Here is a 26339-nt window from a genome sequence, read left to right on the forward strand (position 1 = left end):
CCCTCCGGCGTGGGGAAGAATCGCGATGGGAAGAATCGCGATGGCGAGAGTGGTCCAGAGCATGTGCAGAGTACAAGACCTTCCTCGCACAGATCGAGGCTACCGGGCGGGGCAAGTGGGGGGATTCGCACGTGCAAGGGGCGCCCTGCACGCTGAGGGTGAGAGAAGGCGAGAGAGATCGTTGAGCATTGGGGTTGGACTACAGGATCTCTGGGTTGCCCTACCAGCTCCACGATTCCCCGGTGCTCAGTCGACGTCTCTGCTGCATCCGCGGCGGCGGCGGCCGTGTGCCCAGGCGGGTGTGAAAACGCACCTCCCTGATATTCTGTTCAAGAAGCACGTGTGGGCGGGCGGACACGCGTGTTTCTTTTTTCAAAATGGCAATAAATCGAAAAGTGGGATGTGAATGCCCTAGCCAGATGCAGAGCGTGTGTTTTCACCCCTAGGAAACTCCCTCCTACTTTTTCCTGCTGCCTGACAAAATCCAACTGGTGAAGCTTGCCCGTTGCATCTCCGCGCATCTAGTAGGAAAAGCTTCCCCGGTTGAATCGCCGCCTGCCCTGCAGACATAATTTATCCTGCCAGAGACACAAAGCCATTTGCAACTCCCTTCCCCCTCCAGACTTTACTAGCGGGCCGTTTCCTTCTCGTCCGCTAGCCCTTCCCACTTCTGAGATATTTCTGAAACAGCAAACTACTTTCGTTTTCCACTTCCCAGAAACGGCGGTGCTTCCCCGAAGATCCGAGCTCGTCGGAGGGGCTTTCCAGAGAAGAGAGGCGCGGCTGACGGAAGGCTGCAAACCTCTCTCCCCTTTTGACTCCAGTTCCACTTTTAGCTCCCAGGATCTACAAAAGATCCTGTTCCTTTTAAAAAAAACCTTTTTGATTATTCCCTCGCGCAAAGAGGCGCGAGGAGGCGTAGGGCCGCCAGAGGGCGCGCCGTCGCCCTTCCTTTTAACCTCTTTTAGCGACGCCGATTTGCAGCAGAAAGAAACTTTCCGGCTGGATCGAGCGGATCTGCTCCGTCCTCCGTTGGAAACGGAGAACTGGGTGCGCGGCTGCAGATTTGCTGCGCGTTGCGGCGGCGGCTGCTTCTTCCTTGGGAAGGGAGTGGCAGATGCTTTTCCCCCAGATGAGATCTTTGGCCTGATCCGGATTCTTGATTGCTTTCTTTTTCAGTGGGGCTTTCCAGATCTGCGCTTTGCCGGCCTCTCCTCCGAAGGCAGCTGCTCCTCTCTGTCTCTCTCTCTCTAGGATCCTGCCAGCTGCAGAGAAGATGAAGCCCTCCTGGGTGCGCTGGGTCTGGATCCCCCCAGTGTTGCTCCTGGACTTCTTCACCCTCCGCCTGGCCTGGCATCTGCTGAAACTGCCCTGGTGGAGCCCCCTGGTGGCGTCCTGGGCCGCTGCCCTGGCGCGGTGCCTGCTGCTGACCCTCTCGGCTTGTGCCGCCACCTGCTGTGTGGGTCCTGGGGTCCAAGACAGCCTCTTGCCTGCAGCGCTCCTCCTCAGCTTCCTGGTCCCCTGCTACACAACCCTGCAATACCTGTTTCTGTCTGAAGGGGTCGCCCTAGAGCTGGCGCACAGCTGGGCCCGGGCAGATGTCTTTGCCCTCAGCTATGTTGTTGTGGGGGCATCGGCCCTGTTGTGGCACCACCTCGCCCCCCACGGGAAGGGGGAGGTGGAGACGAAATCTTCTGCATCCTTTTGGCGCCTTGTCGCCTCCATGAGGCCAGATGTGCTGAGGTTCATAGCCATCGCTGTGCTGCTGGTGGTCTCATCCTTGGGTAAGTGAGTGCGTGGGGGTGGGTGGGGGTCCCAAACCCACCCCTTAGCTTCATTCTAACCCCCTTCCCAGCTCTATCTCTGGTACAGAGTTTTACTTGTAATAATAATAATATTTATTATTATTATTATTATTATTATTATTATTATTATTATTATTTATTTATTTATTTATTTATTTATTTATTTATTTTATTATGTTGTTATGTTATTATATTATTATATTATTTTCTCCCATCTGGACAGGTCAACCCCAGCCACTCTGGGCATCTCCCAACAGAATACAGTGGTGCCCCGCAAGACGAACGCCTCGCAAGACGGAAAACCCGCTAGACGAAAGGGTTTTCCGTTTTGGAGGCGCTTCGCAAAACAAATTTCCCTATGGGCTTGCTTCGCAAGACGAAATGTCTTGCGAGTTTTTCCGACTTTTTCCCCCTCCCCCCTTTTTCTAAGCCGCTTATCCGCTAAGCCAATAAGCCGCGCTAAGCCGCTAATAGCGCTAAGCCGCTAAGCCGTCAATGGGCTTGCTTCGCAAGACGAAAAAACCGCTAGACGAAGAGAATCGCGGAACGGATTCTTTTCGTCTTGCGAGGCACCACTGTATTATTAATAATAAAAAAGCAATAAAACTTCAAACATTAGAAACTTCACTAAACAGGGCTGTCTTCAGATGTTTTCTAAAAGTAAGAATTACCCCTCTGGGTCCATCTCTCTCTGCATCTTGAGGGTGTCTGTGCAGCGAGACGAGTGGTTTGCTTGTGGGAAGCCACCCAGAAACCTGACATCCTCTTTGTATTCATCCAGCCTTTTTCTTTGGGAAAGTTATGTATGCTCCTGATCCTCCCAGCATCTTGTAGCAATGAGTCCCACAGGTGAATTGTCGTCTAGCTCATGTGTGGAGGAATGCTGGTAGGTGTTCGTCTGACCTGCTGCCAGCTGGTTTCCATTTATTGGTTGTTTTCACCCAACACCATCTGCAACGAATGCAAATTTCAGCCAAGTTTCAGGATTCGCCGCCGCCTTTGATTTGAGGCCAGGGTGCAATTTCCTTGCAGCTTCAGGACTAGATTAATTTTGGTGCATAATAACAGAGACATTGCTGGGCTGGGCAGGGGTGGCAACTTGAATAAAATATTGTGGGGGCCCAGGTAAGCCCCTGCCCACATAATTGATCACACGACGCTGTGCACACACACTGATTGAATGGCCACAAGCTTTTTCTCAAATATTTTATTGTGGGGGACAGAAGCCCCCAGGGCTCCTAGGAGTTGGCTCCTATGAGCAGGCCGGAATATACAGAGGGCTCTGGGTTGGCGAAGACTGAGCAGTTGCCTAAGAAAGGGGGATACACCCCACTTCTCACCCCAAAACCGAAGCCTCCAGCTCCTGTTACTCCCACGCCTACCATTTTGTCCCTGGGTTCCCAGAGTCCTGAGGGTCTCCCCCCCCCCTTTTGTGTGTCGTAGGGGAGATGGCGATCCCGTACTACACGGGGCACGTGACCGACTGGATCACCGGTGAGGCTGACCCCTCTGCCTTCGAGAGAGCTCTCTGGGTGATGTCCGCCCTCACCGTTGGCAGGTACGGAGCAGGTGGAGAAGTTTTAGGAAGGTTTTTGGGGTGGGAGAAAGGGGGGTGTTGGAAGGCAGAGGCCCAGCCTCCCTTTCTGACCTCTCCCTCTCTCTCTCAGCGCTCTGGCTGAGTTCGTGTGCGACTATTTCTACAACACCACCATGAACCACTTCCACACTCGCTTCCAGAGCAACGTCTTCAGAGCTGTCCTGCAACAGGAAGTCGGCTTCTTCCACGCTAACAAGACAGGTAAAACCAGACTCTGCACCAAATGGGACTTGTCTTTAAGTTTGGTACCCCTTTATTTTCTGGATTATTGCATAATTTTTTTTCAGACTGCTGCCTCCTGCTAATTTGTAGCATTCTCAAAAAAAAGCTATTTTACTGCTCTTCTGGAGTTTTTAAGTACTGTATTTTTCTCTCCATAAGACACGCTTTTTTTCCTCCTAAAAAGTAAGGGGAAATGTCTGTGCGTCCTATGGAGTGAATGCGTGGTCCCTGGAGCCGAATTGCCCAGGAGCGAAAAGCAGATTATGCTTTTTTTTTTTTTTTTTTGAAGGAGGGGAGTGGGTGTTGAAACAAAGCAAACACGTGGTTACAAAGCACAGATCCGCATGGATCCTCAGGATTTTTGCATTGGGTCACCCCAGATTCACCATCAGAATGTAGCATGTCCATGGCTACAGCCCGCACCATAAAAATCACGCATCCACTGTTTCGTGGGGCCACAATGGCACAAAAAAAGGTTACAAAGCATGGATCCACATGGATCCTCAGGATTTTTGCATTGGGTCACCCCAAATTCACCGTCAAATGACATATCATTGTGGCCACAGCATGAACCACAATAATCATACATCCACTGTTTCGTTCAGAATATTGTTTTTCTTGTTTTCCTCCTCCGAATACTAGGTGCGTCTTATGGAGCGAAAAATACGGTGTTTGTTTATTGCTTTTATATGCCACCTTTTCCTCCAAGGAGCTTGAAGGTGGCACACGTGGTTCTTCCCCATTTAACCCCCCCACAACTGCCCTGTGAGGTAGGCTGAGAGGCAGCGACAGACCCAAGGCTTCAGGGCCCAGTGGGGACTTGAACCCTGGTTCCTTTTATTTTACGGCTGTGTCCACATCGTTGGCTTAAAATGCAGCTAGGTCGTCCTTTTTCTCAATTTGGATTGAAGCTGGGGGTTTTTAGGGGTGGGGGGTACCCATCAAAATGTAGCATTTCCAAAGAAACAACAAGGTACTTATTTGGTGGCCCAAATTATGTGTAGTCTGCGTCCCGAACCAGCAGCGCTCGCCTCTACATAGTTCCATCCATATTTCAGACATCGTGATATATTGATACATTGCGATGTTTAGCTACTGATATATCGCTATGTTGAAATCCGGATATCGCCCAACCCCTAGAGCACACTGGAAGTAGAGTTAAATGGGCGGTTGCAAAACGCCTTGAGGCTTATGTGAAAGGTGATTTGTAAATTGTAACAGATAATTTAAACAAAAACCACTTTCTCTGAAATGTGCACTATCTGCCCCCAGATCCTGACCTGATGGCGGTGCTGGGCTCAAGGATCTAACCCCCCACAGGGAGGAAATTTGATTTTTAAGGGGGGCAATTTGAGAATGTTTAGACCAAGTTAAAGGCCTCCACGTGAATAAGAGTTCACTTTTTAAAAAAATAAGAATTATATGTCACTGGGGGTGGGGGTGGCATCAGGATTTTAGAGATGCTTAGGTGGGGCACAGCCAAAAAAAGGTTGGGAACCACTGATCTAACCCAACATAATTCAACACAGATCCTTACAGTGGTGCCTCGCAAGACGAAAAGAATCCGTTCTGCGAGTCTCTTCGTCTAGCGGTTTTTTCGTCTTGCGAAGCAAGCCCATTGATGGATTAGCGGATTGGCACTATTAGCGGCTTATCAGCTTAGCGGATAAGCGGCTTAGCGGCTTAGAAAAAGGGGGGGAAAGGGAAAAAACCCCGCAGGAACTCGCAAGACATTTTCGTCTTGCAAAGCAAGCCCATAGGAAATTCGTTTTGCGAAGCACCTCCAAAACGGAAAACTCTTTCATCTAGCGAGTTTTCTGTCTTGTGAGGCATTCGTCTTGCGGGGCACCACTGTATTTATTTCCATGCTCATCCAAACAACACACGTTTTCCTCAAAAGCTAAAAAGCAGGAGTGGATTTCAGCTGCTCTGGTTGGTTTGGAAAATTTTCACATTCCTGGAAATGCAGAGTTGTTCCGCCTGGCCTTTGGCTTGAAATCTACTTGATCCCCTTCCCCTCCATCTGTTTCCTTTCTCCTCCTGTGATGGAACTCCTATTTGAGGATTCCCTAGCTTTTTTTCTGGCCCATGTAGGACCAGCCTGGATAGTTGGCCTTGGTGAAGATTTGACGTTTTCATCCGCAAAAAGTTTTTGATTTGAGTTTCTACTGAAATGAGGCTGCATTTTAAGTTTCATGTTGTATTTGAATCTTGCTTTTAAGTTATATTTTAATCAATTGTTTTGTGCCTGGTGTTAGCCACCCTGGGCCCAGTCTTGGCTGGGGAGGGCGGGGTATAAATAATTTTTTTTTTATTATTGTTGTTATTATTATCAGGGATAAAGTAATGGTAAAGGGACCCCTGACCATTAGGTCCAATCGTGGTTGACTCTGGGGTTGCAGCGCTCATCTCGCTTTATTGGCCGAGGGAGCCGGCGTACAGCTTCCGGGTCATGTGGCCAGCATGACTAAGCTGCTTCCAGCGAACCAGAGCAGCGCATGGAAACGCCGTTGATCTTCCCACCGGAGTGGTACCTATTTATCTACTTGCACTTTGATGTGCTTTCGAACTGCTAGGCTGGCAGGAGCAGGGGCCGAGCAACAGGAGCTTACCCTGTTGCAGGGATTCGAACCGCCGACCTTCTGAATGACAAGTCCTAGGCTCTGTGGTTTAACCCACAGCGCCACCCATGGAATAATCCCCCCACTCGGTTTTCCTTGCAGATATTATACAGCTGTTGGGTCATCTTCGCTTACCTTGAACCTTGCCCAGATATTTCCTGTGCTGTTCCGTCATCTTTGACCTCCTTCCTTACAGGGGACATCACTTCTCGGGTGACGACTGACACGGACACCATGAGCGAGGCCCTCAGCAGCGACCTCAGCCTGCTGATGTGGTACCTGATGCGAGGGGTCTTCCTCTACGCCATGATGCTGTGGCTGTCGGTGCCCTTGACCCTCTTCGTCACGGTGGCCCTGCCCTTCATCCTGCTGGTGCCAAAGCTCTCGGGGAAATTTCACAAGGTACCCAAATAACCAGGAGTGCTATGCAGGGTCCTGCTGGGAGTCATTCGAACTCGGTACCATCTCTCTTTCTCTCAACAAGGGCCCTCTCTGACTGTTGTTCCCCAATAACTGGTATTCAGTAGTAATGGGCAGATCCACATTGTATAGAAAACTCCCCTCAAATAATCCTGGGAACTGTAGTTTGTTGAAGGTGCTGGGAATTGTAGCTCTGTGAGGTGAAAGCTGTACTTTTTTGGTTTTATATCTTGGTTTTATTCTGTGAACCAGTGGCATAGCGTGGGGGGTGCAGGGGGGGCCAGCCGCACCGGCCACAACATCTGGGGGTTAGGGGTAGGGTTAGGGGGTGCAAATTACTTGCCTTGCCCTGGGTGCTGACAACCCACGCTACGCCACTGCTGTGAACCACCCTGAGACCCCCAGATATAGGGCGGTATATAAATTCGAATAATAATAATAATTAATAATACTCTCAGGATTCTTTGTGATTTTGGTGTGGCTCTTCCTTTAGACTGCCCCTAAAAAGGAGGGAGAGAGACTCTCCCAACTAAGATCAACTGAAGTAAATGTGACTGCCACTTAAGCAGCGGTTTCTGTGCTCCAATTTCCCTGCTTCTTCCCCCTACCGAAACTTGTCGGTTTTAGGAGAAATGGCCGTCTCTGAAAAAAGGACACAGGGAATATTTGGTGTTGCGTTGGAGGGGACGCGAGGAAAAAGGGAATTATGTCCCACATGTGGTAGAATATAGCTTCCCCCAAGTGTGTTTTATAAGCTGGTCTCCGACCGTATTAAAGTATCTATCTACCTATTAATGATAAATTAACATGTGCCATTAAGGTAAGACGGGGAATATGCAGGAGAAATGATTCTGAGGAGATATGGAAGGTGCTTGTAGAATTTGTACTGTTTAAGCGGAAAGGGATCAAACCATCGCAAGAGGTGTTGAAATTTTTGGAGGTTAGCCCAGTGTTTCCCAACCTTTTTTGGGCAAAGGCACACTTGTTTCATGAAAAAAATCTCGAGGCACACCACCATTAGAAAATGTTGTTGCCCAAGCGCGGCTACTGCAAAGAGTTTCCAAAACAAGGGCAAATTCTCAGTGCAAGAAGTGGGCGCTGCCAGGGGAAAGCTGGAATGGGGGGAAGGAAGGTTTCCCCGTTTATCCTCACCCTCACGGCCACCAATAAATAAGCAGGTCACTCCGCATGCCAAAATGAACTAACCGCCTCGGAGCCAAAGATTTTGGAAAAGGCACATTAATTTTAAAGTTACTGTTCAAAATGAAATCGGAACAATTGTCTGTTCAGACAGCAACCCCGCTAAGGGAGGTTTCCACAAAAGGCGAGGGTGAGAGGGAAGAAATGTCAACTTTTCTGGTTCTGCGCTGGGAGAGGGGAATCCAACGAGGGAGTGAAAATGGAGAGCGGAGGGCGCCCGAAAAGACGCGCCACCTCACTCCTCTGGTCCCGGAGCGAAGAGCAGCGCATCCGAAGAGAAGTGGGGGGCCGCCTCCTCGTCGCCAAGCGCGCCCCACCCCGCTGAGGGGAAAGCCGCCTCCTCCCGGCAGCAACTCCGGCGGCGGCGGGTGGGGCTTACTCCCGAGGAAGTCTTTCCGCGAGGGGCGCGCGAGGCGCTCGTCCGGGAAGGGCCAAGCGGGAACGGGCGACTGGGTCAGTCAGGGCAGCCGAGCCCTCCGGCCACCCGCCTCACCTGGAGGCGCGGACGGGGCGCCGGGGCGAGTCCCCGCAGCCCCTCCCCGTCCGGCCCGGGAGGAGCTCCGCTGCCCAGCTGCTTCCTGCCCGCCCCTCGCCGGCCGCCACTCGGCCTGCGCACCCCGGGAAAGGCCGCCCGACTCGCCCGCCTCCCTCCCACGGCACACCAGGCAACATCTCGTGGCACACTAGTGTGCCGCGGAACACCGGTTGGGAAACACTGGGTTAGATAGTTACAATGGAATGGTCTTGGGGGTGGGGTGCTCATTTTTATTCTTATTTATTTAGGATTATTAAGGTAAAGGTAAAGGGACCCCTCACCATTAGGTCCAGTCGTGGCCTACTCTGCGGTTGCAATGCTCATCTCACTTTACTGGCCGAGGGAGCCGGCGTACAGCTTCCGGGTCACGTGACCAGCATGACTAAGCCACTTCTGGCGAACCAGAGCAGCGCACGGAAACACCGTTTACCTGCCCTCTGGAATGGTACCTATTTATCTACTTGCACTTTGATGTGCTTTCGAACTGCTAGGTTGGCAGGAGCAGGGACCGAGCAACGGGAGCGCACCCCGTCACAGGAATTTGAACCGCTGACCTTCTGATCAGCAAATCCTAAACTCTGTGGTTTAAGCCACAGCACCACCCGTGTCCCTAGTTAGGATTATTACTTTGTGATAGATAGATGATAGATAGATAGATGATAGATACAAGTTCCTTGTCCCGTTTCTTTTCTTTTCTTTTCTTTCTTTTCTTTCTTTTGCTTCCCCAGCGCCTGCTCCACTGACCCGCCTTTTCTCTTCTCCCAGAACCTGGCGCTGCAGGTCCAGGAGTCCCTCGCCAAGGCCAACGAAGTGGCCACGGAGACCTTCCAGGCCATCTCCACTGTCCGCAGCTTTGCCAACGAGGACGGCGCCGCTCGGCGCTACGACCAGAAGCTGCAGGAGACCTACAAGCTGAACAAGTGGGAGGCCGTGGCCTACGCAGCCTCCATGTGGACTAGCGACGTAAGGGATCCAAACTGCTCCATTTTTGGTTGGGCGGGGGGTGGAGATGGAGGCCGGAATTGGGCCGCAGGGCTCTTGGGGGTTTCCGAAACAACTGGAAAGTGCAACCTTTGGGAAGGCTGAGACGGAGGGAAGGATGTGGGGCCTCCCAGGGTGGACTGTAGCTCAGTGACAGCCTCTGCAGAAGGTGGTGGGTTCAATCCCTGGCACTTCCAGGGAAAGCGGGAAATGCCCCCCCCCAAAAAAAACTCCAATGAGCCATCTGCTGGTCAATGTAGATCGGGGTGGTCCAACCTGTAGCCGTTGGCCGCATAGCCGTTTTTGGCAGCAACCACAACATAAACACATCTTAAAGCCTTTCTGTCATGCATCATTAACAAAAATGCACACACCTGTTTGTGTATTAAATGTGTTTAATAATTAAATCTGTTAATTGTCTGTTCAATTATATATATTACAGTGGTACCTCGGATTAAGAACTTAATTTGTTCTGGAGGTCTGTTCTTAACCTGAAACTACAGTGGTACCTCGGGTTACATATGCTTCAGGTTACATACGCTTCAGGTTACAGACTCTGCTAACCCAGAAATAGTGCTTCAGGTTAAGAACTTTGCTTCAGGATGAGAACAGAAATCGTGCTCCAGCAGCGCAGCAGCTGCAGGAGGCCCCATTGGCTAAAGTGGTGCTTCAGGTTAAGAACAGTTTCAGGTTAAAAACGGACCTCCAGAATGAATTAAGTACTTAACCTGAGGTACCACTGTATTCTTAACCTGAGATACCACTTTAGCTAATGGGGTCTCCCACTGCTGCCACCGCGTGATTTCTGTTCTCATTCTGAGGTAAAGTTCTTAACCCGAGGTACTATTTCTGGGTTAGCAGAGTCTGTAACCTGAAGCATCTGTAACCCGAGGTACCACTGTAATTGTGTATATTAAATATATTGCAAACACCCTAATTTACAATATAGAAATGTAATTCACCTTGTGGCCTCCGTGGGTTTTGTACTCTTGTGGCCCGCTTTGACCACCCGGGTGTCAATAACACTTAGCTAGATGGAAAGACCATTGTAAACAGTTGAAATCGTTAGTAGGATTGGAGTATTACTTGTAGTTTAAGGGTGAATTCTGGATACAGTGGAGATGTAAAAGATTTGGACTATCATAAAAGATGCAGAAGGAAATTATTAATAACAGGACCCACAAAGGGGAGGATGGAAGTCCAGGAGATTCCTTGCAATCTTGTTTTTGATGATCGATATTTTTATGTAAACTTTTAATTTGAAAAACCAAATAATTTTTTAAAAACACACACACACTTAGCTAGATGGACAAAGGATCTGACTCTGTAAGACAGCTTCCCTTGTTCCAGTTTAAACAGCTTTTTAGAACCATGAGGTCCGGCGTATTATTTCGCCTTTAAGGGAAGGCAATGCGGTCAAGTGGCTGGATATCTCCTTTGCAAGCAATATTTGAACCTCACGTCCCCTCTAGGTAGGGCTGGGCGAGACCCCTGCCTGAAACTCTGGGGAGTCGCTGCCGGTCAGTGTAGGCCATACTGAGCTGGACAGGCGACCGGTTTGACTCTGGATTGCTCAGCTTCAAGCATCCCTCAAGCCCCGTTTTCCCCTTCCAGCTCTCTGGCCTGCTTCTCAAGGTGGGGATTCTCTACTACGGAGGGCGCCTGGTCACTTTGGGAAGCGTCAGCAGCGGAGAACTCGTTACGTTTGTCCTCTACGAAATGGAGTTTTCCACAGCAGTGAGGGTAAGTTTTTATTTTGGGGGTCAGGGACGCACAGCAGGGATTGGGAAGGGGGTTCAGGAGAGCAAACACCAACATAAAGTTAAAGGACCCCTAACCATTAGGTCCAGTCGTGGCCGACTCTGGGGTTGCGGCGCTCATCTCGCTTTATTGGCTGAGGGAGCCAGCGTACAGGTCATGTGGCCAGCATGACTAAGCTGCTTCTGGCGAAACAGAGCAGCGCACGGAAACGCCGTTTACCTTCCCGCTGGAGTGGTACCTATTTATCTACTTGCACATTGACGTGCTTCCGAACTGCTAGGTGGGCAGGAGCAGGGACCGAGGAATGGGAGCTCACCCCGTTGTGGGGATTTGAACCACCGACTTTCTGATTGGCAAGCCCTAGGCTCTGTGGTTTAACCCACAGTGCCACCGATGTCCCTAAAGACCAACATAGGGGAGAGGAAAAGATGCTGAGGTCCTTGGCGATATTTCCAGCTAGGTCTGAGAATCCTCTCCCGCTGAAGACCCTGGAGAGCTGCTGCCAATCAGTGTCGACAATACTGAATTTGAGGGACCAGTGACCTGGCCCCTGGCTCCTCCAATGCTTTCTCCGTCAGATGTTTTCTCCTTCCCCTCTTTGCAGGTCCTGCTCTCTGTTTCTCCACGTGTCCAAAAAGCTGTGGGCTCCTCTGAGAAGCTTTTTGAGTATATTGACCGGACACCCCAGATTAGCTCATCGGGGACGCTAACACCCCAAGATCTGCAGGGGCATGTTCTGATGAGAGATGTCTCGTTCTCCTACCCCGACCGGGAAGGCCCTCCTGTGCTGAAGGTATTTGGGGAGAAAGGGAAGGAAGGAGCTGGGATTCAGGGTGGGGGGGAGACAGAGCCTCAGGAAGGGGGCACAAAGAGAACGTTGGGCAGACCAGCCGAGACTCTTAGAGGGGGAACCTGAATGGAAGAAAGCTGGGTAGCTCAGTCAGAAGAGCACGAGACTCTCAATCTCAGAGCCATGGGTTCAAGTCCTGCATCAGGCAAAATATTTCTGCATTGCAGGGGGCTGGACTTTTGGGATCCCCAAAACTGACATTGATAATGTGCAGTATATTTGAACCCACCCCAACACTGCCACCGCTTGGCATGTTTTGTTGTTGTTTAGTCATGTCCGACTCTTCGTGACCCCCCTGGACCAGAGCACGCCAGGCACTCCTGTCTTCCACTGCCTCCCGCAGTTTGGTCAAACTCATGCTGGTAGCTTCGACAACACTGTCCAACCATCTTGTCCTCTGTTGTCCCCTTCTCCTTGTGCCCTCAATCTTTCCCAACATCAGGGTCTTTTCCAGGGAGTCTTCTCCTCTCATGAGGTGGCCAAAGTCTTGGAGCCTCAGCTTCAGGATCTGTCCTTCCAGTGAGCACTCAGGGCTACCTGAGCCTTATTCATTCTCTCCTGCCCACAGGGAGTGTCCCTAGAGCTGCGCCCTGGCACGGTGACTGCCCTTGTGGGCCCTTCGGGGTCGGGCAAGAGCACCCTTGTGGCTCTGCTGGAGCGGTTCTACGAGCCCCAGAGCGGGGAGGTGACCCTGGACGGCAGAGAGCTGAGCAAATATGACCACCGTTTCCTGCATGAAAAGGTAAGGGAGGACCTCGCCCCAGAAGAGAAAGCGAAGGTGCCTTTCTTGTATTTCAGCAGGTCAGGGATGGTATGCGTTGTCTTCTCCTTTGCGACTCCCCTAATCTTTCATTGCTTTTTCGAAAGCACATTCTCCATATCATCATCATTTTTAATTTGTATACTATCTTTCCATCTTACAATGCTCAAGGTGGTTTACAAGCCAAAGAAACAAAAAAATGTACATCTTATAACAATCTAATGCGATACCAAAAATGTGATAATAAAACATAACTTTAAAATAGGCAACCTGCATCAAGAAAGCAAGATTCAACAATCATTTAAATAGTATAAAATAATAATATCAACATATAAAAGTTAAACAGAAATCCACTCAACAGTTACAATAAATAATATCTAATCTATAATCAATAAAACAACGGCAAGCCTACAGTACATCAAACAATACAATACAATACACATTGAGAAGCAGAGACTAGAGGGTAGAGCAAGGCAGGTGGAAGGAGGCCTTGCCTGATGGAGTCTCTCTTTTGAGCTCCTTTTGCAATCGGCATCATCTTATGCAACACAGGAAAACACATGTTGAGAGCAGAGGGCAATTTTCAGCCTTGGTTTTGCTCCATCGGCCTCTGAGTCTCCCCTTTTCCAACTGGAGTCATTTTAGAACCACTTTCCAGTTCCATGCAAAGGATGGGCTAATTCTGTCATAGTTTAGTCCTGCTGATGCTCAGTCATAGGTCCGTTCCGAGTTGTGCATATTATTTTTAAAAAGTGTACAGAAAGTCTTCATAGTGTATGCATTTTGTACACATTTTTAATGCGCCCTTAAGATGCATGCTTCTCAAGGCATTCCATCTTTGAAACCCACATTTAGTACATGTCTCTTATGGAAAGAATATTTTTGTGCAGATAAACTGTCTCAAATGCTTGAGAAGTGCATTGTCCCCAATTTAGCCCTAGCTCTGAAGCTTTTCCCCCTATGAATTCTGTAACCTTGTGATCTAGATTCTTATTGGATCGTTGTATATAGTTTGAAAATTCTTCAGTGTTTTTTTCCCCCCTTTAAAAAGTGTGTGATCCAATCAGGACTCGCATTCCAATCAGCAATCAAGTTTAGGCGTGTTGGATCAGTTCTGTGCACCGCAAGGGCCAGCCAAATGAATTCCTCTTCCTCCCTAGTCCAGGCATGGACCGTTGGGTTCTCCTTGGCAATAACCTGGAATTAAAAAAAGTATTCCAGATTCTCTGACGAACTCTTCTGCCCTCCCTGCAGGTGGCGCTGGTGAGCCAAAGCCCGGTGCTCTTCGCCCGGTCCCTGCACAAGAACATTGCATACGGCTTGGGGGAGAAGAGCCGGGAGGAAGTGGCAGGGGTGGCCAAGCGAGTGGGAGCACATCGATTCATTGCCAGGATGAGCTGTGGCTATGACACAGGTAGGGACCCCCTCCCCAGACCCATCCAGTTCTCTAAATCCCTATCTAACCCTGGTAAGGAATCCATGGGAGGGGATTGTGGCTCAGGGACAGAACAGGTGCTCTGCATGCAGAAGGGTTCTGGGTTCAACCTGTGGCTTCTCCACCTTAACCAAAAGGATTCAGTAGTAGTAACCAGTTCTGGGAAAGACCTCTCCCTGTCTGGACAGGTGTTGCAAGTGTGGGGGTTTAACTTGGCTTCCATCGTAGGCTGATACATCTGCATGAGAACAAGGTGGATCGATGAACCTCCAAACGCCCTAGACCGTCCTCCTTGCACTGACCTGTGTCAGTGTCCTTCAGCGTTATCGACTGATATTCTTGGTGTTATGTAGTGAAGTTTCACCCTGGGCCAGCAGGGGGATACTGTATATAGTTTTCACTCAGGTCTGTAGATAGTTTTCACTCAGGTCCACGTCAGTTATTTTATGCGGGAAACTCTGGGTTGTTGTTGCTACAATGTTGACAGCCGGCTGCCTATAAAAGCAGGCCGGCTGAGCTGTTTGCTGTTCAGTTCTGTCCAGCTTGCAAGTAAAGAGCTACTCTGGAGAAATCGCTGTGTCGTCTGCTATGTTCGCCCACAACTTAACACTTAGGGTTGCTGACCTCACTTCCTGCTTCCCTCTTGAGAGCAGGCATGCTTTGGCTCGCTCTCTCCTCTTGAGATGCAATATGGCTTCTTACATCTCCACCAAGGGTTGCCACATGTCCTCTTTTTTAAAAATGAGAGTCATCCATAGTTAAAAGTAAAGGTAAAGGGACTCCTGACTATTAAGTCCAGTCACGAATGACTCTGGGGTTGCGGCAAGAAGTTGGCAAATGTCTCCTCTTTTTGTGCTCTTCAAAATATGGCTACCCTCCTAGGAAAGACCCCTAGTTCTATTTGCTTGGCAAATACAGATTTCCTTTCATAAATATTAGCTTTCTTGTTTCCTTAGAAAACACAAAAACAAAACCCTGGAGCTGAGCTGTAGCTATGGGAGGACTAGTCGGGTTTTTTTGCCCTGGGTGAAGCCTCCAGAGGGGCGTCATTGAGACTCCCAGCTTGTGTGTGTGTGTGTTTGTGTGTGTGTGTGCAACTGTGCATCAGGGGGTGCCAAACTGGGTCTTTGACCCGGGTGAAATAAAGTCTGGTTTCACCCCTGTCCTGGAATCTCAGTGGGATGATACCATGAAACGTAGGCTCCTTTGTCAGGGATTCTGTTTCAGTTCAGTTTCTGCCAGCAGATGCAAACATTTAGGCCCAGTCAACCGCACATTCATCGTTCTGCCCACTTTTTGCCTCTGGCCCTGCCCATCACCAGCATGTGGCCCCCAGAAAGTTGAACCATCTGCCCCACTGCCCTGCCAGCCGTGGTAGCAGTGGATCTGGGCTGGCCCAAAACATTTTGGCACCAGAGCCAGACCCCTAAAGGATTCCCCACTCCCCACCAGGGAAGAAGGGGCAAGGGACGATCTACATCAGGAAGAAGGCAAGGAGAAAGATCAACAACAGGATCCATTGCCCCGGTGAATCCTGCCTCCTGAGGCAGTTGCCTCACTTCGCCTCGCGGGTGGGCCGGCCCTGCATTGGATATTGGTTGCCAAAAGGGAAGGGAAGGTCTTGGGGGTCTGATTTCTTGGCCACTTTTAAGTTGGACCTAGAAAGTCTCAGCGAACTTAGGAAGCTGACAGATAGTGAGTCAGACTAAGTCTGTCTAGCTTAGTAATGTACACACAGGCTGGCAGCAGGAGACTGTCCTAGTTTTGGTGGAAGCAAAGGAATTCCTGAAGTGTCTCCCCACCGCTGCCATTTCTGTTCCTCCCTGCAGATGCTGGAGAAACAGGGGGCCAGATCTCTGGCGGCCAAAGACAGGGGGTCGCCATTGCCCGGGCTCTGATCCGAGACCCCCGAGTGCTGATCTTGGACGATGCCACGAGTGCCCTCGACATGGAGAGCCAGCAGCAGGTAAGTTGGGCCCGTGGAGGGGTAGAAGCCCAGAGGTGTTGGATGCCTCTACTGTGATATTCTAGAAAAAGGGTCCAATACTTACAGAAACAGATGGTCACTGCAGCAATTCCCCCTGTGGCTTTCATGCCAGGCAGCCAGGGGGATAGATGAATGTTCCCTCTTCACCCCTTTTGTGGGAAGATTTTGCAAGGTGGGGTGCCTATACGCTTAACACCATGCTTGGTGATGGTCGGGGGGGGGGGGGAATAAAAAATCTTTCCCACAGCCTCTTTCATGTTGGGATGATGATGATCAGGAAGACCAAATTTTTAATTGCATTTTAACCTGTATTTTACATTGATTCCCCCCCCCCCCATTATGTTTTTACTGTAATTTTACTGTTGTTAGTCACCCTGAGCCTGGCTCTGGCCGGGGAGGGCGGGGTATAAATAAATTTCTTCTTCTTATTATTCTTATTTATTAATAAGGAATGGGGAAAATTTATAACTTATCGTAAAAGCCATTGTAAACAGTTAAAATTGTTAGTAGGGCTGGAATAGCACTTGTAGTTTAATGCTGAATTTTGGACACAATGGAGAGGTAAAAGATTTGGATTCTCATGCAGGAGGAAATGATGAACAACAGGACCCACAAAGGAGTGGAGGGGAGTCCAAGAGATTGCTTGGAGTCTTGTTCTTGTGTTGCGAGTTGTGACTGTAAAATTGTAATTTGAAAAACCAAATAAATAAATCTTATAAGAAAGAAAGAAAAGAAAAGGCTGCTTTTCCTGATGTATGATTCATTTAAGGCACAGGAGCCCTCCAAAACAACTCGGGAGGCAACTGGGTTAAGGGGAAGAAGTTGGCTACCTCCCTGCCAGCAAACTCCTTTTTGCTTTTCTCCGCAGGTGGAGAAGGAGATCTACGAAGGGGAGGCTCGCCACAGGCGCTCTGTCTTGCTCATCTCCCACCGCCTGCGCAGCGTGGAGCGTGCCGACCACATCCTGGTCATGGAAGATGGGGAGATCCAGGAAGAAGGGACCCACTTGGAGCTGATGGAGAAGAAAGGCGTCTACTGGCAGCTGGTGCAGAGGCAGCAGAATGGAGCTGAGGGCAGCAACAATGGCTTTGTTGACGTGGACCACGAGCATCTATAGTGGGTTCAGAACTGATGGAGGATCCCTGGCCTAGACCTATGCGGTCGTTGCCCATCATCCCTGCCTCCTCTTTTGGCAGGAGAGATGGGGAAATGCCTGGCGTGCGCCCAGTCCACCAGCCTGCAGCTTGTCACCTCAGTTAAGGCAAAAGATCTGAGGAGACATAACCTTGCTAGGATCATTGCCTGCAGAAGCTCCCAGATTTAAGTCTTCTGTGAATAGGTAAAAACACTCCCTTGTCTGAAACCATGGAGACCAGCTGCTGCCAACCAGTGTAGACAGTACTGAGATTGACGGGCCCAATGCTATGAGGCAGCTTCCTTGCCTCCTAATCTCTCCATGAAAATAGTAATCTTTATTTCAAGGCATCTCCTATACCTGAGAGGGGCAGCCCCACAAAATTCCAGCTCTTCAAAAGACATATCTTTACATCTGGAGTTGTCCGTGTGTTTTGGGCCACATCTTGTGATTGATTCTGTGGGGGCGAGGCTTACCTGGCTCCCCTACACCAAAATATTTTATTCTTGTTGGCACCCCTAGCGGAGGCCGTTACTCATTCGGTAATCCCTACCTTATCATAGAAGATCGGCACAACTTGAGATTTTGAAACCCGTGCGTGGGAATCACTGTTTATACGAAGGACATGCCAAAGGGCAGAGGCCTCCATCCCATGGTCCTCTCTGCCTCCCTTACATCAACCCAGAGGTGGCCCACCTCTGTTGTCTGCTTGACCATCCTCTCACCCCACACTTTCCTTCACTATTGGGGCCGTCCCAACAGATTTTGCTGCCTGAGGTAAAAGGCAGGTCATCCCTCGCCCACTCCATGCACAAAAGTCACTTGGGTGGGCAGTCAAGCCTAACTGAAGCCCTGGCAACTGGGCCGCGTCCTCCATTTTGTTTTGTACGCCGTACTGTAAAAACCTGGTTAATGGCTTCAGTTCTTGTGAGTCACTTTGGGAGGTTGTGAATCTGAAAAAAGCAGTGGGCCAGGAGTGTGAAGGACCCTTTTTCAGGCCTGAGGGCCACAGTCCGATAGACTGGGCCACCTGATAGACTGGGTGTAGCAACGGAAGTGGCGCTTTCCTGTGTATGGTTACATTTCGGTCATACAGTACAAAGGTTTTCTGCAAAATGCGCACACTTCCCCTCTGTTCAGGGGTTGGTCACATCCGTGCCATACTTTCAAAACACTCATGTGCCACATAAACAGGCCCCGCTTCTCCTAGGGTGTCAGGGTGTTGGAGCGTGTCGGAGTAAGACCTGGGTTCAAATCCCCGTTTGGCCCTGAAGCTCGGCCTGTCCCTGGCTCTCCGCCTAGCCTGCCTCTCAGGGTTTTTAGGATAAAATGTGGAGGGGGAGAACCATGAATGACACTCATTGGAGCAAAAGGTGGAATGTAAATCTGATAAATTAAATTGGTAGGAAGTGTAGTTAAGAGAGCGAGGAGACTCCTCATAGAGGGACAATAGATCAGCTTTTGGGGGGTTGCCTTGGGTACCCTGCTGCCTGGCCCACCAGCCCCTGAGGCAGCTGCCTCACCCTACTTAACGGCAGAGCCGGCCACGGGTCTCGAGTGGACAATTCCCGTTCTGTAGTATGCAATAACATGGAGGTGGAGAGCTCTCTGGGGGCTGTGCTCTGAGATGGTATCTTTTTCCTCAAACAGGTCTAGGCAACCACTTAAAATGTTGAGGTTTTTGTTTCATTTTCCAGATTTTATTTTATTTTATTTTATTTGCTTTTGTGTGTTTCTTACATGTGCGAACAGAGAAATGTGCTTTGTTGTAGATGTGTATAAATTGAAATATACTTTTTATGTGGGTTTTTCTCTTTCACTGTTTTTCACTATAAAGCATGGATCTCATTCCCCCAGGACAATGAAGACACCTTTCTATACGGCCGCTGTATGTCCTTGAACTATGGCCATCCTGTTTTTCTCTTCCCTCCCACCCCTGGCCCAGCCACCTTGGTGCCCTCCAGAAGGTGTTGGGTTGCAACAACTATCAGGCCTTCAGTTGCAGTCCAGCATGTTCAGTGCACTTCAGGCGTCAGCAGACTTTTTCAGCAGGGGGCCGGTCCACTGTCCCTCAGACCTTGTGGAGGGCCGGACTATATTTGGGGGGGGGGGGGATGAACGAATTCCTGTGCCCCACAAATAACCCAGAGAAGCATTTTAAATAAAGGGCACATTCTACTCATGTAAAAACACGCTGATTCCCGGACCATCAGCGTGCTGGATTTAGAAGGTGATTGGGCTGGATCCGGCCCCCGGGCCTTAGTTTGTCTACCCATGCACTAGGTGGTTAAAGGTTGTTCCACCACAACAAGTACAGTGGTGCCTCAGGTTACAGACACTTCAGGTTACAGACTCCACTAACCCAGAAATAGTACCTCGGGTTAAGAACTTTGCTTCAGGATGAGAACAGAAATCGTGTGGTGGCAGCGGGAGGCCCCATTAGCTAAAGTGGTGCTTCAGGTTAATAACAGTTTTAGGTTAAGAACGGACCTCCAGAATGAATTAAGTTCTTAACCCGAGGTACCACTGTAATGGGAAGGTTATCAACAGATTTTTAATCTCCTCACCAGGTGACCTCAGGGCTGCCTCTCTCTGATGCCTCTCTCTGATGCTGCCTCTCTGCCTAACCTACCTCAGAGGACAGTGGGGTTAAGCATCACCTGTTGCTACAGAAAGGCAAGAATTTGTGCACATGTAAACCCTGGGGTCATCTAGTCCAGCCCCCTGCAATGCAGGAATCTCAGCTAAAGCATTCAGGACAGATGGCCAGCCAACCTCTGCTTAAAAACCTCCAGGAAAGCAGAGTCCCATCACCTCCCGAGGGAGACCGTTCCACTGTCAGACGGCTCTTCCTGTCAGAAAGCCCTTCCGAATGTTGAGTCGGAATCTCCATTCTGGTAACGTGAAGCCCTTGGTTCGAATCTTACCTCCAGAGCAGGAGAAAACCAGCTTGCTCCCTCTTCCATGTTATTTGAAGATGGCTATCTCCTCTTGGTTGCCTCCTTTCCAGCGGAAAGAGCCAGTTTACTTCCAGGACAGAACAAAGGTGAACATCAGCAGGAATGGAAAACTACAGAGCATGGAAAAATCATTAGGGAAGCTGTGGCCCTCCAGATGTTGTTGCACTCCGAACCCCCAGCAGAAGCCAGCAGGGCCAATGGTCAGAGCTGGAGTCCAGCAGCATCTGGAAGGGTCACTGTGTGATGTGGTTCCAGTTACAGATAGGTAGCCGTGTTGGTCTGCCATAGTCAAAACAAAAAAAATTCCTTCCAGTAGCACCTTAAAGACCAACTAAGTCAGTTCTTGGTATGAGCTTTCGTGTGCATGCACACTTCTTCAGATACACTGAAACAGAAGTTTCCAGACCCTTCTATATAGTGAGAAGGTGGGGAGGGGTATTACTCAGAAGGGTGGTGGGAATGGGTGATTGGCAGATAGCTGTGATGAGCCTGTTGACGACTCTTAACGACTGCAATAGGTCTTACAGGAAGAAGCAAGGGGTGAAAAGGTGAAAAATGGCTTTGTCATGTATAATGAGATAAGAATCCAAGGTCTTTGTTCAGGCCAGGTTTCTCCATGGTTTTAAGTTTGGTGATAAGTTGTAATTCAGCAGCTTCTCTTTCCAGTCTATTTCTGAAATTCCTTTGTAGTAAAACAGCTACTTTGAGATCTTGTATAGAATGTCCTGGGAGATTGAAGTGTTCTCCTACTGGTTTCTCTGTCTTGTGATTCCTGATGTCCGATTTATGTCCGTTTATTCTTTGGCGTAAGGTCTGGCCTGTTTGTCCAATATAGAGAGCTGAAGGACACTGTTGGCATTTGATGGCATACACAATGTTAGACGATGAGCAATTAAATAATCCCGAGATGGTATGTGTGATGTTGTTGGGGCCAGTAATGATGATATGTGATGTGGTGTCTCTGTGCAGAAATGTTTCCTGCCGGTTCATTACCAGGCTCCAGGCTTGCAGCATGACATCAGGGGAAAACCCCAAGGCTATAATTAACTTCCAGCTCAGTGAGTGTTTGGCTTGTCCTCCTCTCTAGGGACTGAGAATTTCCCGTCCTGCCTCAAGAGCTACACAGCAGGCAGGAATCCACCTGGTGCTGCTGTTCCCAGGACTGGAGAGTTGGCAGGAGGTTTTTTGTTTGTTTTTGCTCTGCACTCAAAGGCACAGGAGCCCTGCTTGAAGAAGCAAGTTGGCAACCCTTTCCTAGGAAAGCGGTTCTATGCAAACAGAGGGTGCTTTAAGGGCAGGACCGGGGAGGCCAGCTAGCCAGGGCCTCATTCTGCAGAAACAGCAGGAGGGGCCGCTTTTGAACTCAGGGAAATAATGCAAAAGTCCAGAATCTAACATAATTGCAATTGCAGCAGAGCTGCGATTTTATGGGGCCTGGAAGGTGGACTTTGTGGGTTGATCAGGAAGGCAAGGGGGAAGGGCAAGAACACTGGCCATCTGCTGCTTCTCTTCTTCCTCTATCGCGTCGATCTAACAGGCAGGAAGCGGCCCGTGTGGTTTCCTCTCCTCCCGCCCCTCCTAGTACAGCGCCTGGCACTCCGCCCAGCTGATAAACTTGGCCGTGTCCCGCCGAACCAATGGCTAAAGAAGGCATGGGATGCGTCATCGGTTGCTGGGTAGATTCGGTCACGCAAGGTTGGAACAGTCGGGGATTCCCCCTGCCGGCCGCCGCGGCGCGTTTAGCTAGCGCCACCTAGCGGTTGAAAGGAGCAGCGCAGCGCACCGGTTGCTCGCTTTTGAATCGATTTGTGTATTGACAATGTTTCACGAATTCTGTGCTCGCTTTTCTTTTGTTTGCCGGCAAGCGAGACCTCCCATCTTTGCAGGCTGCAACCCTAAGCATAATAAAGGCTAGGGAGTTTTTATTAGGATCAGATTGTAAAGAAGCCGCTCTTCATTTTATTGTGATTGGAACTGCATGCTGGAGATTTAAAAAAAAAAAAAATCAGAATGGAGTTGCGGCTGTTGAAGTCAAGTCTGTTCCCAACCCAGCGACGGGTGCTGTGCCCTATTCCAGATCGGACCCTGTTGCAGGGCCTGCGAGACCCCGATTCAGCAAATGCATGCTCATGTGCAGGGCCGGATTAGGTTTGATGAGGCCCTAAACTACTGAAGGTAATGAGGCCCTTTATATGCCCAGTTGTTCTTTGTCAACAACAAATTGCCGCTGTTTTTTGTGTTGACTATATGCTATATGGTAATTTATGGACCTAATAGGTATCTAAAGCCATTTGCACATAACAAATAGGAGCCTACACAACACAAAACACTGTTGCTGTATGTAGGTTTTTTTTGTTTGTTTTTTATCTTATATTTTGCAAATACACATCCAGTTTTTATCCTTTAAATTTTTTGGGGGGGCCCAAGAGAGTGGCGCCCTAAGCTGTAGCTTGTTTAGCTTATACATAAATCCGGCACTGCAAGTCTTGCGGGAGTGCGTTGGGAATGAAGGTAGCACCCAACTCAGGTTGCCACAATTATTCGTTTGTTGTTGTTTAGTCGTGTCCGACTCTTCGTGACCCCATGGACCAGAGCACACCAGGCACTCCTGTCTTCCACTGCCTCCCGCAGTTTGGTCAGACTCATGCTGGTAGCTTCGAGAACACTGTCCAACCATCTCGTCCTCTGTCGTCCCCTTCTCCTTGTGCCCTCAATTTTTCCCAACATCAGGGTCTTTTCCTGGCAGTCTTCTCTTCTCATGAGGTGGCCAAAGTACTGGAGCCTCAGCTTCAGGATCTGTCCTTCCAGTGAGCACTCAGGGCTGATTTCCTTCAGAATGGAGAGGTTTGATCTTCTTGCAGTCCATGGGACTCTCAAGAGTTTCCTCCAGCACCAGAATTATTCGTTTAGTTGCAGCTTTTTTGCAGTCTCTTCTTAAGTTCTCCTTCCTTTTAAAGGTTTTAAAGCAGATGTTCGAATGGCTGTCTGTCATGGATGCTTCAGCTGAGATTCCTCTCTTGCAAGGGGGTTGGGCTAGATGACCCTTGGGGTCCCTTCCAAGTTCTGGCACCAGTGGGAAGGCTGCAAGCAAGAGCAGCACTCCTCCCCAGCTGCGAGCTTGAGCTCTGCAATTGCGGCTTTCTCCAAGACTGAAGTGCAGTGTTTGAGGACCGGGACATTCACAAGGAAACCCAAATGCTTGTTTACAAAGCTATTGTACTATCAACCTTACTATATGCTTACTGATACGGATCGGAAAGGGGGGGGGGTATCTTCTCTGCCCCTCTCCCTTGAACAACCGAGGCGATGACCTCTAGGGTATCCCCGTTCACCCACCCTCAGTTCCCCTCACCGTCGCACAAGCACCACACCTTCCCCAGAACCCCTTTCTACCACGAGCGAAATAAGCTCGAATATATGAATGTATTCTCTTATCTTTTCCTATGGCTATTTGCGCTCCATACTCAGAACGAGTAGACCGGGCGCTCCTGTATCTCCGCTTATTCCTATGGCTGCGTCTTGGCCAATCACAGCCATGCATTCGTCCTGCAGGAGCTAGCTCAGGCAGCTTTGCACGCCTCATTGAACCTACTGACAAGCTGTTGACGGCCCCCCACTGTGAGAACAATGGATCCGAAACTAGAGAACTCGTAAAACTGTCAAAATGTATCCATTCCTGTTACAATGTATCCATTTTGTTTCCGCTTTTGATTACCAATACCAAATAGACCGAATCACATAGGAAACCTTTGGAAATTCACATAAAATCAACCACAACTCCGATTTCTTTGCTCTTGGTGTCATTCAACTCAGCCCCTTCTGGACTCCATGATGTGATCCCTACTTCCATAATCCCCGGAGCGGCCAGGCACGTACACAGGAACTTCTTAATCCTGTCAGATCGCTTCGCATAACCCTTTCCCCGGGCAATACCAGGTGGCAGACGATGCATATCTATGACCCTTTGTCCTGCCACCACCGGTACTTGATAAACGATTGTCTATGTGTATTTCTCGCTCTACATATTTCCCCCTCCCTTGTCTCAAATGTAAATGAGTGTAACCCCACCTTTTCTCTGAGACACTCATGACGTGTGTAATATATTCATGATGCAATCCGTAAAACCCAACCCTCCCATAATGAATTCATGACGTTTCGTGCACTGTATTCTGGGACTTGGAGGGAACTTTTAAAAGTTTATGTCGCCCCACTCTCGGGGTTCAATCTCGTCTTGAACCTGTTGGCCAATAAACTTGGATCTTCGGCAGTTTGCTCCTGTCTCCGGCTGAGCTTCTTTCTTCCGCAAGAATCCACGGACTCTGTCCGATTGGCTGGGTGGCAGGGTAAATACGCACCCAGATTTCCGTAACAGCTTGGCGCCCAACGTGGGGCTTTGAGCGGTTCTCCCGAGCTGCTGACCGGGGGCCCCGAGATCTTCAGCCGGCTCCGGGCCACTTTGCCTGGGAAGACCCTGTTGGGACCCCCGGCCATCTTCCGGGCGGTAATCGAAAGCCCCAGGAGTTCAGCCGGGGAGCAAAAGGGATCCAGCCGGCTTATTCATCGATCCCGGGATCGGATCAACACAGAAGACTCGTGAGTATAGGAAAGAAATCCAGTGCACTGGTGGGAAAGGGGGTGGAATTCTCCTGGCAACCGAATTCTCTGCCCTCCTCTCTATCGCTTCTTCTCACCTTTCTCTTGGTCCAGTTAGCGAGAGAGACCGTGGACCGCCGCTCGACCCGAAAAGGGGGTTCTGAGCTCTATCCCTTTCTCTAAACTCTCCAGCCAGCCGCACCAATTGGGAGCCCGAAGGGTAAGACGGAGAGACCCGACTTGAAAGATAGCCGACTCTCCGCAACGGGCATCCCAGTTGAAAGCAAGGGGTTGGAGCTCTTTTCCGATCTTCCCGAGCGTCCTTTCTAGGGGGCAGGAAGTGGTCTTGCTTTCTATCCTAATCCCAGCCGCACCGGTCGGACTACGTACCCCGTGTACCGTAAGCCCGCTTCCGAAAGCAAGGGGGATTTTCGATCCGAAATCCTATCCAGGGACGACCCGATCTGGCACCGCATGGCGCGGGCGTTCAGTAGGGCCCCTTTTCCTGAGAGTGATCGATAGGTAGGAGGTTGCCAGGGGGGGAATAGCCCATGAGGAATTGGGCGGGACCGGCAGAGTGGAAAGGGACCCCAGATTACTGGTTAAGGAAATAGGAAAAGAAAAATAATACCGGATAGCTAGAGCTCTTTAAACTCTCTAAGGAAGTTGCCAAGCGACTAGGGACCACTCTTATACTGCAAGCCCTTTATTGGCTCACCAAACTTTACCGACCCCTATCCCTCTCTCCTCTTTCTTGTCTAGACACGCGTGAACTATACTATGGGTACCCAGGCTTCCAAAAACGAGCGGGCTCACTCTGGGAGGAAGGCTTCCAGAAAGCCATCCCGATCCCAGAAGGATCCCGACTCTCCTCTCCAATTTGTTATCACACATTGGAAGTCGATTCCTGGCCACGAGTTATTATCTAAAGAAAAGTTAGAGGACCTCTGCTCTGAGATCTGGCCCGCCAGTACCACCTCGGCTAAACCTGAATTGCGCTGGCCGTCAGGGGGTTCGTTCAATGAAGAGCGCTTGAACTATTTAAAGAAATACTTAATGGAAGAAAAACCCCGCCAGTTGGAATACCTGGCTGCCTTCGAGGCCGTAAGGAGAGTGCTCCAAGCCCCGAAGGGAACAACTTCTTATCAGCTACCTATAATGAATCCCGGGCGACAGCAGATGCCCCCCCCTTATGAGGACGAAGATATACAGCAGGCCCTGGTTCACTTTTACTACCAAGGACCACCGCCGTCTGACAGCGGTTCAAGTAGCGATGGAGAGGGGGGGGAAGGGACTCAAGACAGTAGAAGAGTCACAAGGCTACAAGCCAAGAAGGACCAAAAGGACCTCGGGTTTACTAAAACTAAGGACTCTGGACAGGCTAAACCCAAAGACCCCGGGCAGACCAAAGCTAAAACCCCTTCCTCAATGCTTCACAACACCATTGAAGATCCTGCCCCAAACAGAGATAGAGATC

General features: G+C 49.8%; 2 protein-coding genes across 2 annotated transcripts in view; both read left to right on the forward strand.

Moving 5' to 3' along the window:
* The window catches only part of LOC310837292 (uncharacterized protein), a 530615-nt gene that overhangs the window by 29628 nt on the left and 474648 nt on the right, over window positions 1–26339 (forward strand). The gene's annotated exons all lie outside the window — the stretch shown is intronic.
* On the forward strand, window positions 35–19114 carry TAP1 (transporter 1, ATP binding cassette subfamily B member). Its single transcript, XM_083723749.1, has 11 exons — window positions 35–1784; window positions 3249–3363; window positions 3473–3603; window positions 6442–6647; window positions 9166–9363; window positions 10996–11124; window positions 11747–11935; window positions 12561–12734; window positions 14007–14166; window positions 16017–16153; window positions 17043–19114. Exons 1-11 carry the CDS (start codon window positions 1277–1279, stop codon window positions 17289–17291), a joined length of 2196 nt encoding a protein of 731 aa, XP_083579875.1. The 5' UTR covers window positions 35–1276; the 3' UTR covers window positions 17292–19114.

Source organism: Podarcis gaigeae (genome assembly GCF_964106915.1).
Source record: "Podarcis gaigeae genome assembly, chromosome: 2".
Classification (NCBI taxonomy): Eukaryota; Metazoa; Chordata; class Lepidosauria; order Squamata; family Lacertidae; genus Podarcis; species Podarcis gaigeae.